Source organism: Protomyctophum parallelum, assembly GCF_964188405.1.
Source record: "Protomyctophum parallelum genome assembly, chromosome: 11".
Taxonomy (NCBI): Eukaryota; Metazoa; Chordata; class Actinopteri; order Myctophiformes; family Myctophidae; genus Protomyctophum; species Protomyctophum parallelum.
In genome coordinates, this window is record NC_139707.1 from 17,218,507 (window position 1) to 17,230,902 (window position 12,396).

Sequence of the window (12,396 nt, forward strand, 5' to 3'; positions counted from 1 at the left end):
ACGAGAGATTACAGAAACGTCCTCAATGCTCCTCATACCTGGGTATCTAAAATGTAGTCGGATACGTATATTTGCGATAATTTGATGCATTTATTTACAGGCAGGTTTCATGACATGCAGTAGGCTATGCATATGGATAGATGTGGTCCATAAACGCATTTACTTCACAGTCATGGGCATGGTTGGTGCGTTCGCACGGGCAGATGAAACGATGCAAAGACGCGTTATGAATTGATTTGGAGCAGGCTGCAGCTACATGCATCGTTCCGTCTTTGCAACGTCATGTCGCTGGCTTCCATTGGCAATGAATGGTAGACTGCATCGTTTAATCTGCCTGTGTGTACAGTGAACGCAACATAACATTTTCAGATGACTTCAGCAGCCTTCCGTCCACCTGGAACAGGCATGACGCATTTCACTCAATACAAACCTTCTTCCACTAGATGGCGGTATTGAATAACTAGCATTAACCTTGTTGACTGAAGCCTCGAGAGAAGTGGGGGCCGGGGCTACTCATCTGGGCTAGGCGGGAATCAGTCAGTTTCTGACTGTGTAAGGTAAAGTGTTGCATTAAAGAAAGTATTGATTCGAGTGAGAAGTAAAAAATAAGATTGATAGCAGAGAGTTACTTGTGGAGTTTAATTGGTAGTTCGGCCAACTACCAGCGGTTGGCCGTTGCTGCAACCCTGAACATTAACATACATTTGACAATGTTCATTGTTAGTTATACTTTTAAGGTGAGTGATACAGTGTGATTTTATCAATTCAACCCTTACGTTGTCACAATGTACATAGGTCATTTATGATCTACATACAACGTTTAAGAATTCAATTGCTAAAATGTGAAGGCCAACTATGCGTTGGAAGGAGTTCTACTAACGCTATGGACCAGAGCTAGGTCTTCCCTATTATACTCAACTTTGGTGTTGATCTTGCCTAACATATAAACCCGGAGGGAACAAGCAATAAATAACTAAAATTATAATACATTTTGTCCTTCCACTCTGTAAATACCTGCACATTTGAGGTTAATTTGTGCCCTAAGCAAGCATATGAGAAAAACATATTAACATGGAAGGCCAACTTAGAAAAAAAACAAACATTTAAATGTAATTATACAATATAAAAGCATAATTTACAGCAGTTATGCAGTGATACTTTTGAGCATTCAAATTAACCAACCTTCAAAAAGAAATTTAAGATAAAACTCACTTATTAATTCACATTACATGTCTTAGATTGGTTCTCAGTTAACTTCAGCAATGTACTTTCAGATAAACAAAATAGCCACAATACTGTTACTTTAGTGTCATCATAACTGACAGAAAACACTGGCGTTTCCACATAGACCTGAGATCTTAATCTGTGTCATAAGAGCACTGAGTATATAAACTGAAACTACTACAGCATGTTTTTTAAATTCAAGAATGTTGTAATACGTAGCAGCATGGTGTGAGCTTGTGAAGCACTCTTGTTTGAACCAAATATTTCCCCAGGATGTCAAACTGTATCCATTGTATTTTACTTGGATGAACTCGGTCCAAACCACGAGAGAAAATGTATGCATGCTTTACAAAAAAGAAAAGAAAAACTGTTATGGTAATTTGAGAAATTCCACAGGGAAAGTCTGGTCTGTAAGTCCACAGTAGGAGTTGAATATTGGAAACTCAGACACATGTCAAACACAGGAAGTTTCAAATGTGTTGAAAGGCTGTGACAAATTCTTAAAAGATCCTTTCATCTTCTTGACAGGAACCTGAGGTCAGCACCACATTGTCCAGCCCAATTTCTCCTCCAATGCCGCGCCCACGTTCAGCCTCAAAGATAATCTGTAAGACATTAGACAATATTAATCAGTTCCATGCTAGCCGCACCAAATGCATGACTTTTCATTTCTAACAGTTTACTAGTCAACTTTAACACTAAACAGTGTATCCCTTGTTTCCCTGGAATATCTGGAAGACCAGATGTACTTGTAGGGGCTTATTGTACGGCAGTATGTTTTAATTGTGAACTGCAGCACATACATGATACTTGCCTATAATACTAAGATACCTGGTATCTGCCACTCTAGTCTCACTTTGCCACACACGATCAGAGATCTCTGGTTACCATTATGTGTAGTGTGTGGACATATAAATGTAAGGTAGTTGCTAGAACAGGAGTGAGAACAGCTGCTAATAAACCTATACCCACTGCTTCAGAAATGTCATCTGACTTATCTTTTATTCCAACGAAAGCTATTTGATTGTCATTAGTCTCTAGTTGAGCGAAGAGTTTAGAGACTGACTTATGCATCTACTGCTGTACACAGTCACATAGGCCTATTTACCGTTGCGATTTACTGCAACATATAGTGATGTGAAATTGTAAACAAAAATATACATAGAAATGTCATGGTAGTACTGTATATAACTGCTCCATCATTCATTTAAATGTGTGAAGAACTCACAGACTGAGGGGCCTCCTCCTTCCATGCCACAGTGAGGAGCTCCGTCTCCCAGCCCTGGGCTCTGCTGTGGCTCTGCTCCCACACTGGGTAGGCATTGTTATCCAGCAGCACCCTGAGAGCGCCTACATTCTTTCCCACCACGCGGTAGTCAAAAGTCAGGCAAAAGCTGCCCTGTTGGGTCCGGTCACTGAGAAGCAGCTTCAGTTTGGCAACATCTCTCTGCTCCCCCAGAAGTCCGTTCAGGGTCATGTAGTATTCACCAGCTGAAAGAATGCATAGGGAGTTCAGGGATCAAGCAAGCCGGATTGAATTTAGCCACACATAGGGCGAACATTCAGCACAAATAGCTGATCTACAAGCTCACAATGTGTCACTGTGAGCTAGATCGGCTATTTTCTGCAGAGATATTTGGGTGGGGGGGGGGGGCTAGACCCCTACCCCTGGAGGAATACGGTAAATTAATTAAACTGGTTAGAGAGTTGTAGAGAGAATTATATATGATGTAACTTGGTAATGTGTGTATATGTGTTTATTACCATTTTCATGGTAGGCTACACTCCAGTCCATGTCATCAGACTTGTCCTGCACCCATTCACATGCTCCTTGATCAAAGTTGCAGTCCATGAGGAATTCTAGATTTAAAAGAAAAGGAAAGAAAATGTTGCTAATCAACTAAATGGAACTTTTTGTATTTTTGACAAATTTGGACTGGTTGGTGGTTGATGATTACCCTCCTGAACTGGCGTAATCTGGATCTCCTTTACTTCTGTTGCAGGTCCAAATACAGACTCAAAATCCTCTGCTGCTGTTTTAAGAGAGAAGAGAGTTCATAGTGTCAACCACAGGATCATGAAGGTTAGTATCATGACTGTTTTGTCAAATATTGAAACAGACATGAGCTATAATAGATATTAAGTTACGTCCCATATAGAAAAGTAATTCCTTATGGTTGCCCGATCAAAATATCAACAGCATTCCAACCTACACATTCTTCCGAAAATAGGTGGTTGTAAGTGATCATTCAAAAATAATGTAGCAGGGAAGATTTCCCCTAATAAAACAAAAGTCAATAGCGGGGCTTTTAACTTGCAGGTGTAGACCTGTCCTGCTGTCATTCATCTCTCGAGAGGGCACATTTCAACCGTAGGATATAGTAACCCAACCAAGCATTTTAAAGCCCCTGCATTGAATTTCCTGCCTGTGGTGAATGGCCCAGATGTACGATGGCAGTTCTTATTGAACCTGCTCAGCCAGAGTGGGCCGGTGTCAGAGAGGTCTAGGTGGCTGATGACAGACTTTCCCCTCCGAGAGTCAAGTCTGTTTGCACAACAGCTGTTCCGAGGAGGAGTATAATAAAAGGTTTGGTGTCTTTAGTACCCTCTCCCTCCCTCCTTCCTTTGCCTTCTTCCCAGGGGACGGGGTGCGATTGCGAGCTCAGGATGAGCCGTGTCCCTGGGCTCTCACATGCCGACAGAGTAAAATTCCACCCTGGAGGTGATGGATGTCTCGGGGCCTGTCTCCTCTTGCTATCTGAATTTCTAACAGAGACTCAGTTGGCAGTCAGAGTAGTTGTTTCCATAAAGATCAAGACTAGCGGTGAAAGGCATTCTCATTTACGGTTTGTCTCACTCTCCAATTCATTCCATTGCATGACAGCACTGCCTGCTCTTATCTAGATATTCATCTGAGGATTCAGTCTTCAGACACATTCAACAGGGTCTGTGTGCATAAGCATTATACAGTTAAACAAATAGATCAAGATCATTGCTATTGTTTGAATCTGAGCCATTTATAGTGAATTATGAATGCCTTTGCTTTGTGCGTGTCTGAAATTGCCTATTTATGAAAGGTTTGACGTTTTTGAAAATGTCATTGAGGACCATAATGTTTTCTTAACTTAGTAGTCAGACTACGCAGATATGTTACAGAACTGGACATGACAGTTCTAAATCACGTCTTGTCAGTTCTCCCTGTGTGGGATTGTTACTCTCAAGGTCAGCATTTGTTTTTCAACAGCTGTTTTTAATGTCCTCAAGTCACATGTTCACATAACATTCACTTTAGCAGTATAAGCGACAGAATTCAAGCAGGAAAAGGGACAGAATCAAAATCAGAGGCATTCTCCTCCTGAGATATCCTGTCACACTATCTTGTCTTTCATGCTAGGTGGTCAAATGAAACTTCCCACCCCCCAGCGTTGTAGAACTGACTGCAGACTCACATGGAACTCACAGTGTGTATATGAAGAGCACATGGAGAACATGAAATAACAGATCCCTGGGCTTTCTGGTTGGGGGCTTAACACTGACCTTTCTTAGTGGAATGGTAATCCTCAAAGTAATACTGTGTGACAGGCCAGCACTTTTGTGAAACTTTAGGATCTCAGATACATTTAACTGAGAAGAAATTTGGCCAACCCGACGACCACAGTTTTAGTTTTTGCATGCTTGCTTTTGTCTGAATTCAAGACGCTAGCTCAGCAGTTTATGTTGAGAAAGGCCACACTGATAATGACATCCAATTGAAATTAAAGATCGTACTCAGAGGACTCCTGAACTAGACTGGACCTCCTTCAACCACAGCCCAGAAATCTGCAGCCTGAGAAGTGCACAGGTTTTGTGCCTGTAATTATGGCAGGGCTTAAGCATCATAAATTGTCTTTAACAGACAGGAGACATCTGTAACAGGTGACCATCGTGGATGTAAATGCAGTATTTATGTAATCACTCCTAGAAAGGCAGAGTAAACAGATACACAGCTGGGTCATTAGGTCAGTATGGGAATGGCCACAGGCTCGCCACACCCAGCGCAGTTTGCTGTGTGCTAAAAGTGACTTTATGCGTTATTGTTGTGATTGAATGAAAAGAAAAAAAAATATTTTAACCACTGATTCATCACTGTGTACATGAGTATCAAAGTCTTGCATAAAACACTCACTATTACATTATTATTATTATTATTATTATTATTTACCCCTCTAAAAATAACACCAGATCTACAAGCTCGATGGGCTTAAGTGGTTAATCTGTGCAAGCAATGCTATTTTAGGACCACCTACAGTGCCAGTAAATAGCGAAGAGGAAGGAGGCTTACTGAAAACATCTCCCCTCGGATTGAGCTGGTCATCTCCCCTCGTATTGAGCTGGCCATCTCCCCTCCGATTGACCTGGTTGTCTTCCTCTCGTTCTTCAGGGAGCTTTTCCGTGGGGAACTGGACATTCTCCTCCACATCAGGGTTTCCGATGTAGACAGGGGTTCCGTTGACGTCTTCATAGTCATAAGGCTGCTTCCTGGGAGGCGGCGTCACCACTGGCTCAGGGATGGCATTTTTGATGTCTGGCTTCCTGTGCACAGGAGAGGCGTCTGGGATCGCTGCAGGTAGGAAAAGGAAGTGGGTCAGACCTCTGGAACTACAATCACAAGTGGGAACTGCATTACCAGGGTCGGACTCAGAATGTGTGTGACTTTTCTGGGAGCCGTATTGGAATTACACACTGTGTAGAGAACAGTGGTTCTCATACATTCTTATGTCAAGGACACCCAAATTGATATTATTTAGCAACAGACCCCATCTGAAAACATTCTATCTACATTCAATCTAAAATAGCAGATCTACATGCTCACAACGCATCATAACACGACACGTTGTGAGCTTGTAGATAGAAGCGGATAACTGATTGTGATGCTATATTAACACATTTAGCTGGGAACCTCCCCGTACCCCACTTTGAGAACCATTGTTGTATAATCCTGAGCATTAATTTAGCTCTAGGAGTGTACAAATGTGAATGTGATTACATTTGTACACTAGTAATACAAAATAAATGTCATACCTTTTGCAGGTGCCTCAATTACTTACCATGTTATGGAAGAAGTAAATTACCATATCACAAGAACAATGATTTGAAAATACACAAAGAGGACAGACAGGAATATCATGCTCCATGCATGTGAAGCATGACAGCTATATAGATTCTGTATTTAGTATTTCTTTTGCCATCTTGATTTTAATGCATAAGCGTTTCATGACTTCATGCTGAGATATCAAGCTGTTTTCACTAATGTATATGCAGCATTGCCAGCCTTGAGCAAGGGAGAGATGGGGTGGGGTTGAGGGGAGGGGAGGGGGTGCGGTGGGGTTGGGGTTGCCTGGCTAGGAGTCGGTAGAGGAAACCGAGAGTTTTGCATTCCGCACGATCTCACCATTGAGGGAATCATCTGCACTTCCTCTGTCTCCGTCCCACGAGCTCTGATAAAATGGCTTGACTACAAGACATAAAGTTATCTTCATTTGTTGCGTATGCTGTTGATGTTGAGTTTATATAGTTAACAGTAGGTCACATTGTACTGTAATGTGTCAGGTCTTGTCCTATGGTCTCACATTGAAGATTGCGATTATGTGCTCCTAAACCCCTGCAGCCTTTTCCCTCTACAAGATCAATTATACACATTTATGTTCTTGTGCCACTTCGCTACATCAGGCATCACTTGCTATTATTATCTGGTGTCTGGTTCAGGGAGTACACTGTCTGAGACCTGCCGTTCCCCTGTCCTTCAGATGGCTGGTTGTGGTGCGGTACAGTGTCGGATATTTACACAGGTGTGATTTCAATCTAGGTCTCCCCTCGATCCCTATAGCTAACATCTGTTAAGAGCAGAAGGGTCTGAAAACACAACAGGAAGCCGCTCTTGGCAGGACTGATGTTTGTCTGATATTTAAAGAGCTCAAGTTAAATATGTGTCTGTAAGACCGCAAAATATCACTCTGATAACGCTCATTCCTCCCTGAGCTGTTTCAGTAAGAACTGATATATTGAAACAAAATGTACCAGCGTCAACATCTACTTTGTCTGTGTTCATTTGGATAATTATTTTGTAGCAGATGGCTGGTCTCACCTGAGCATTCAAAGCCATTGCCTCTGAAGCCAGTCTTACACCTGCACTTGTAGGATCCTTGAGTGTTCAGACAGGCAGCGTGGTGACTGCATTTGTGAGTGCCGGCCACACACTCATCAAGGTCTAAAATTGGGAGAAAGCTTATGAGTTAATCTATAACATACTGTAGTAGGGAACAAGCATTTTTCCTCGTATGATTTTATACCTTACCTACACAGTCATATTTGCCGTCAACATATTTGAGATCATAGCCATTCTGACATTTGCAGTAGTAGCTACCAAATGTGTTGACACATTGCCTGTTGTATGGGCAGAGGTTCTTTCCAGTGACACATTCGTCAATGTCTGAGGGAAAACAAGCAAGGACACATAATGCATGAATGTTAGCCTAGGATTGAATCGTTGGATCTGTAGCAGCCCTTATTCCACCAATGCTATTGTTTGACTTTTCCCATGTTACTAAAATTGGAAATTGGCTCTGACTTTACTCAAACAGTTTTGTGGGTAGAAAATTCCACTTTATCCATTTGACCGGCAGAAACCGCTTACCAAACAGGAAGGCAAAAAACCACATAATGGAGTCTGACAGCTGACCCCATGCACTGCATGAACTAGTAGCTGCTAATCTGTGAGACAGAGCTATGTGGTTCAGATTCTGTACATTGTGCAGGAGGATTCTAAACGCACACCAGTCTTTTTTCTTTTTTTTAAATCTATTTTGAAACCCATGCTTCTATGCATGAGTAGTCCAAGCTGCTTCGTTTCCCCGGCCGGATGTAGCTCGTAACACGTTATTCCGACCAGTTCCTTTCCCCTCCATCAGGCGAGGTAGTTTAGAGACCAGGATCACTGCATGTTTTTTGTGAGGGTACCTACCCTAGGAGACACGGGGAGAACATGCAAACTCCACACAGAAAGGCCCTTTTGCCAACCCCGCCCCGTATGGGCACTGATGACGCGGAGGAGAGAGCACGCCCACAGCGTCCCCAGCGGGAATCAAACCCAGGACCTTCTAGCTGTGAGGCGACAGCACTACCGACGCCCCCAACGCACACCAGTCTTAATAGTGGTGCCTGCTCACGGCAGAAACATCTAAAAACTAAGATAAGACAAAAGAGTGTTGGCACACACTGATAGCCAAAGTGCAGATTATTTATTAGGATGCAACGTTTCGGCAGATGCAACTTCTTCAGGGTATGACTTATCTTTTAAGATTCTGTACATGTCAGTATGCTACCTAATCAACAACATTATAGGTATTTGTGCGATTTTGCAAAAGTCTACCTTGTTGTACGACCGCATCACTCACCTACACAGGTCCTCTCATCTGGCCCCAGTTGCAGCCCTGCTGATGGGCAGAGGCAACGGATCTCCCCCTGTACCTCCTCACAGCCATACTGACAGTGGGCGAGAGAACATGTCCTGGAGTCTACACACACACACACACACACACACACACACACACACACACACACACACACACTTAGGAGACACTCTTATTTTTTAAAGATTTGTCTTTTGTCTTTTGTGCCTTTATTGATAGTTACAGTGAAGACGGACAGGAAAGAGGGAGAGAGAGAGAGAATTAAGGCGAGAGACATAGATAGATAGATAGATAGATAGAATCTAGATAGATACTTTATTTGTCCTTTCGGAATTTTGTTTTGTGCACAGCAGTCATCAGGATATACATAAAACATGCAAACAAACAGATCACACAGTACATAGACAATAAAGAAACAGTGCCAACAGAAGGCCACCAGTCATAGTTCCAAGAGGCATCACATCACACTTTATGCACGGAACTGAGATGGGGCCTGCTTGTTCATAAGCCCTATACTTATGGGAACAAACGATCTTGAGGCCCTAGCCTGCAGGGAAGGTACCATATACCGTCGCCCTGATGGTAAAAGATGGTATTGGCTGTATAACGGGTGTGTGTTGTCCCTAGTAATAGCTTTCCCCTTCCTGAGTACCCGGGTCTCATACATTGAGGTCATACTCTCAAATCGTACCCCAGCTATTTTACTGGACACGCAAATGTGCTGTCAGGCCAGATGCTATATGTGGTATGCGCCTGGACCACTAGGTCAGCGGGCGCCCCTTAGGAGACACTCTTGATTTATCGATTAAATCGTTTATTAGACGGTAATGTAAACCAGCTACAGAGTACAGTCAAACAAACACTAGGCCTAAAATGGATGGCATAGCACCAAAAACAAAAGTCATTGTGGTCTTGTTTCCATTTGGGCCCTCTTATCCAGAGCAATTTACAATGTGTGAGATTAGAGTAAGTGGTTTGAGCCCTATAGTTAACCAACAACATGGGTATGCTATGTGGTTGAGTAAATACTAGAGTACTAAAAAAACAATTAAATGCTACGACGAAACTAGGATGGCATTGGCAGGTAAACATGAATCTTAGCATCTGTCCGCATCAGGATTGTTATACTTAATTAAAACTAAAGAACTACTTGATAAAACTTGATAATACCTAAATAACTTTAAATAGAAAGCAGGCACTCACTGGCACAGGATCCATCAGGCATCAGGGTGTATCCGTTGAGACAGTAACACATGTAGCTGCCATGTGTGTTCATGCAGCGATGCTCGCATGGACGCGGCTTCAGTCCGCATTCGTTCAGATCTACAGTATAAAAGAGGCCCACAGTTAGTTGATTAGAACAACTGTACAGCGGCTATTTTCTCAATTATTCAAGCAATTTCTGGAACAATAATCGCTAAGAAAACAAGAGCTATCACCTTTTAAGTCCCCCCCCCCCCCCCCCAAACCCCACCCAATAGTAGGGCGATATCACAGAGGGGTCGCCAAATAAATTACGAATATGATTGCTTTCCCCCACCGGCCAGCATTCACATTAATAATGTTGTTTCGTACCAGGGGCCGGGGGGGATTGGTTAAAAAACCTTAACCTGGTCACAGACGACTAGTACTGTTGGTTAGTCTCTGCCCAGACCTCCAGTCCCCAGCAGGGCGAGACAATAATTGATAGTTTCAGCCCTGCTCACAGCCAGTCCTGGACTGGCTTCTTCTTTTGTAAAGATTAGGTTATGGTATTTTCTACTTAATTTAGATAGGACAGTAAAGACCAACAGGATAGTGAGAGCAGAGAGGAGGGAGTGATACACAGCACAGGTCCTGGTTAGTAAAGAAACAGGTGCTAGTAAAGCCAGGCGGGAACCTTTTGGCTTTTTTACTGTGTCGAGATGAAACACAAAAATATGGAATCGTTTAACAATAAAAATGTGAGTGAAAGTGGCTAGTAAATTGGGCTTTAAACTGGAAATGTGATCTTCTTGAAACTTGGTCGACCCTTTTTGTTGACCCCAATTTGCTGACCTTGATTGCATGTCTTTCCGGTGTATCCTGGGAAGCATTTGCATTTGCTGGGGCCGACGCACTCTCCATGCTTGCAGCCGTGCTCACACTGAGCTGGTAAAACATTTAAAATACCACCAGCAGTAAGGGTGGTTGGAGAAAGATGGGTTACAGTCAAACCACACATTTTTAATGTACAGGCCAGCTTTATTCTATCCAAAATGTAATTTAGTCCACGTTTTCTGGGAGAGAAGGGAAAATATTCCCCCAAGGAAAACAAATTTGAGAACACTATTGAGGGTCATTTAGATTTTTTGGGTTTGTCGTTTTTATATATTGTCAAAGTTCCGTGTGGTATTGAACATTTATATATCTCCACTCTATGAAAGGTTTTGGTTACTGGAACACCAATATGACATTATAATATTATACAGTATATATATTTTATTTGGATCTATGAGGTCTATTGAGGTTTGTGGACCTTCTTACCCTCACATTGTCCTTTAGTGTTTTTCTTCCAGCCATAGCAGCACTCCAGTCTCCTGCCATAGCGACACACACCTGGTTGGTGGTTTCCAGTAGGGACTTGTCTGTAGTGCCTTTGTAGAAGAAGAGGGAAGGACAGGGGATAGTGTCTGTATTATTACAGCGACAGGCTTGCTTGAACCTTAGCATCCCTAGTCTGGGGAAAACATTTGCCCAAAAATAGCAGATCTACAAGCTCAGCGAAGAGATTTGGAAAAAAGAGAGGTCCAGTTACAGAGCCAACTCGGCAGTATATGGAACATCCAAAGTTAACTTGTTCAATTAAATCTTTCTTTCTTCAAACTGGGCACATTGCGATTTTGTTTTTGATGCACCATTCTGCATGGCCCATGAAATCATATTCTTGATTTGACGCTGAAACATCATGCAGGTTAAAACAATTCGTACCTGCCTCAAATATGCTTCCTAGAGTCATTATCCCTCCTGAGTAATTATCCCTCCTGGCTCCCACCCAAGCTATGGAATAAAGTCAATAAACTCCCGTTGCAGTTAGGATTGCAGACTCGGCCGCCATACTTCGCTGCAGTCTGAATACTAACCTCGTAAGACTCCACCTCACCCCATAGCACTCCTCCTTGTATATCTTCTTGTCACCTATTTTGATATAAACATGTACTGTATAGCCTACTAGTGGATATATGTTGGTTACTTCTTCACAAATGTTGTGTCATTTAATCTTCATAGCTTGAAGAATATTATTTATGTTGTTGCTTTTTGTATAGATGCTAGGGTTCATGTTTGGTATCCTAGTTACTTTGAAGCACTAAATTGTTTCTTTGCACTTGCACCTGTTGTTTGTTGAGCTCACTCTTTTGTTGCTCTGGAGTCTCTGCTGAATGCCTAAATGGTAAATAACAACATAACTGGGTCAGTGAACTTGGCTTGCCCGTGTGTGTTTGGGAGTGGCAATTGATCCTGAGTTCCGACATCCATAGTCTCATTTAGTTTTTCTAAATACAGCCCTTCAGGCACCCTCATCTAATTATGGGCCCAATGGCACACGTGTGCGGTAAACAAACAGCCTAAATAAAGTTTCTCCTTTACTAGCACCCCATGGAGCAAAAAAGCCAGCAGGCAGGATGTTGGTCACAGATGGAGAAGCTCACTAATCAGGAACGTGTTGTGTTGCACACAGTAATACATCAAGGTTAATCTCACTTCC

At 42.4% G+C, this 12,396-nt stretch overlaps 1 protein-coding gene across 3 annotated transcripts in view; it reads right to left on the reverse strand.

Moving 5' to 3' along the window:
* Window positions 1–618: 618 nt before the first annotated feature.
* The window catches only part of egfl6 (EGF-like-domain, multiple 6), a 13,588-nt gene continuing 1,810 nt past the window's right edge, over window positions 619–12,396 (reverse strand). The window contains exons 2-13 of one of the 3 annotated variants that reach the window (XM_083776271.1): window positions 11,178–11,287; window positions 10,710–10,802; window positions 9,876–9,995; window positions 8,658–8,777; window positions 7,559–7,693; window positions 7,349–7,471; window positions 6,656–6,718; window positions 5,546–5,824; window positions 3,183–3,254; window positions 2,989–3,084; window positions 2,453–2,715; window positions 619–1,829 (exon numbers count right to left, since the gene is read on the reverse strand). In XM_083776271.1, the coding sequence (XP_083632397.1) occupies window positions 1,725–1,829; window positions 2,453–2,715; window positions 2,989–3,084; window positions 3,183–3,254; window positions 5,546–5,824; window positions 6,656–6,718; window positions 7,349–7,471; window positions 7,559–7,693; window positions 8,658–8,777; window positions 9,876–9,995; window positions 10,710–10,802; window positions 11,178–11,287 (1,579 nt within the window). In that variant the 3' untranslated portion in view covers window positions 619–1,724. Of the gene's footprint in view, window positions 1,830–2,452; window positions 2,716–2,988; window positions 3,085–3,182; window positions 3,258–5,545; window positions 5,825–6,655; window positions 6,719–7,348; window positions 7,472–7,558; window positions 7,694–8,657; window positions 8,778–9,875; window positions 9,996–10,709; window positions 10,803–11,177; window positions 11,288–12,396 lie in introns of all 3 variants that reach the window. The other 2 variants (XM_083776270.1, XM_083776272.1) reach the window with 2 other exon arrangements.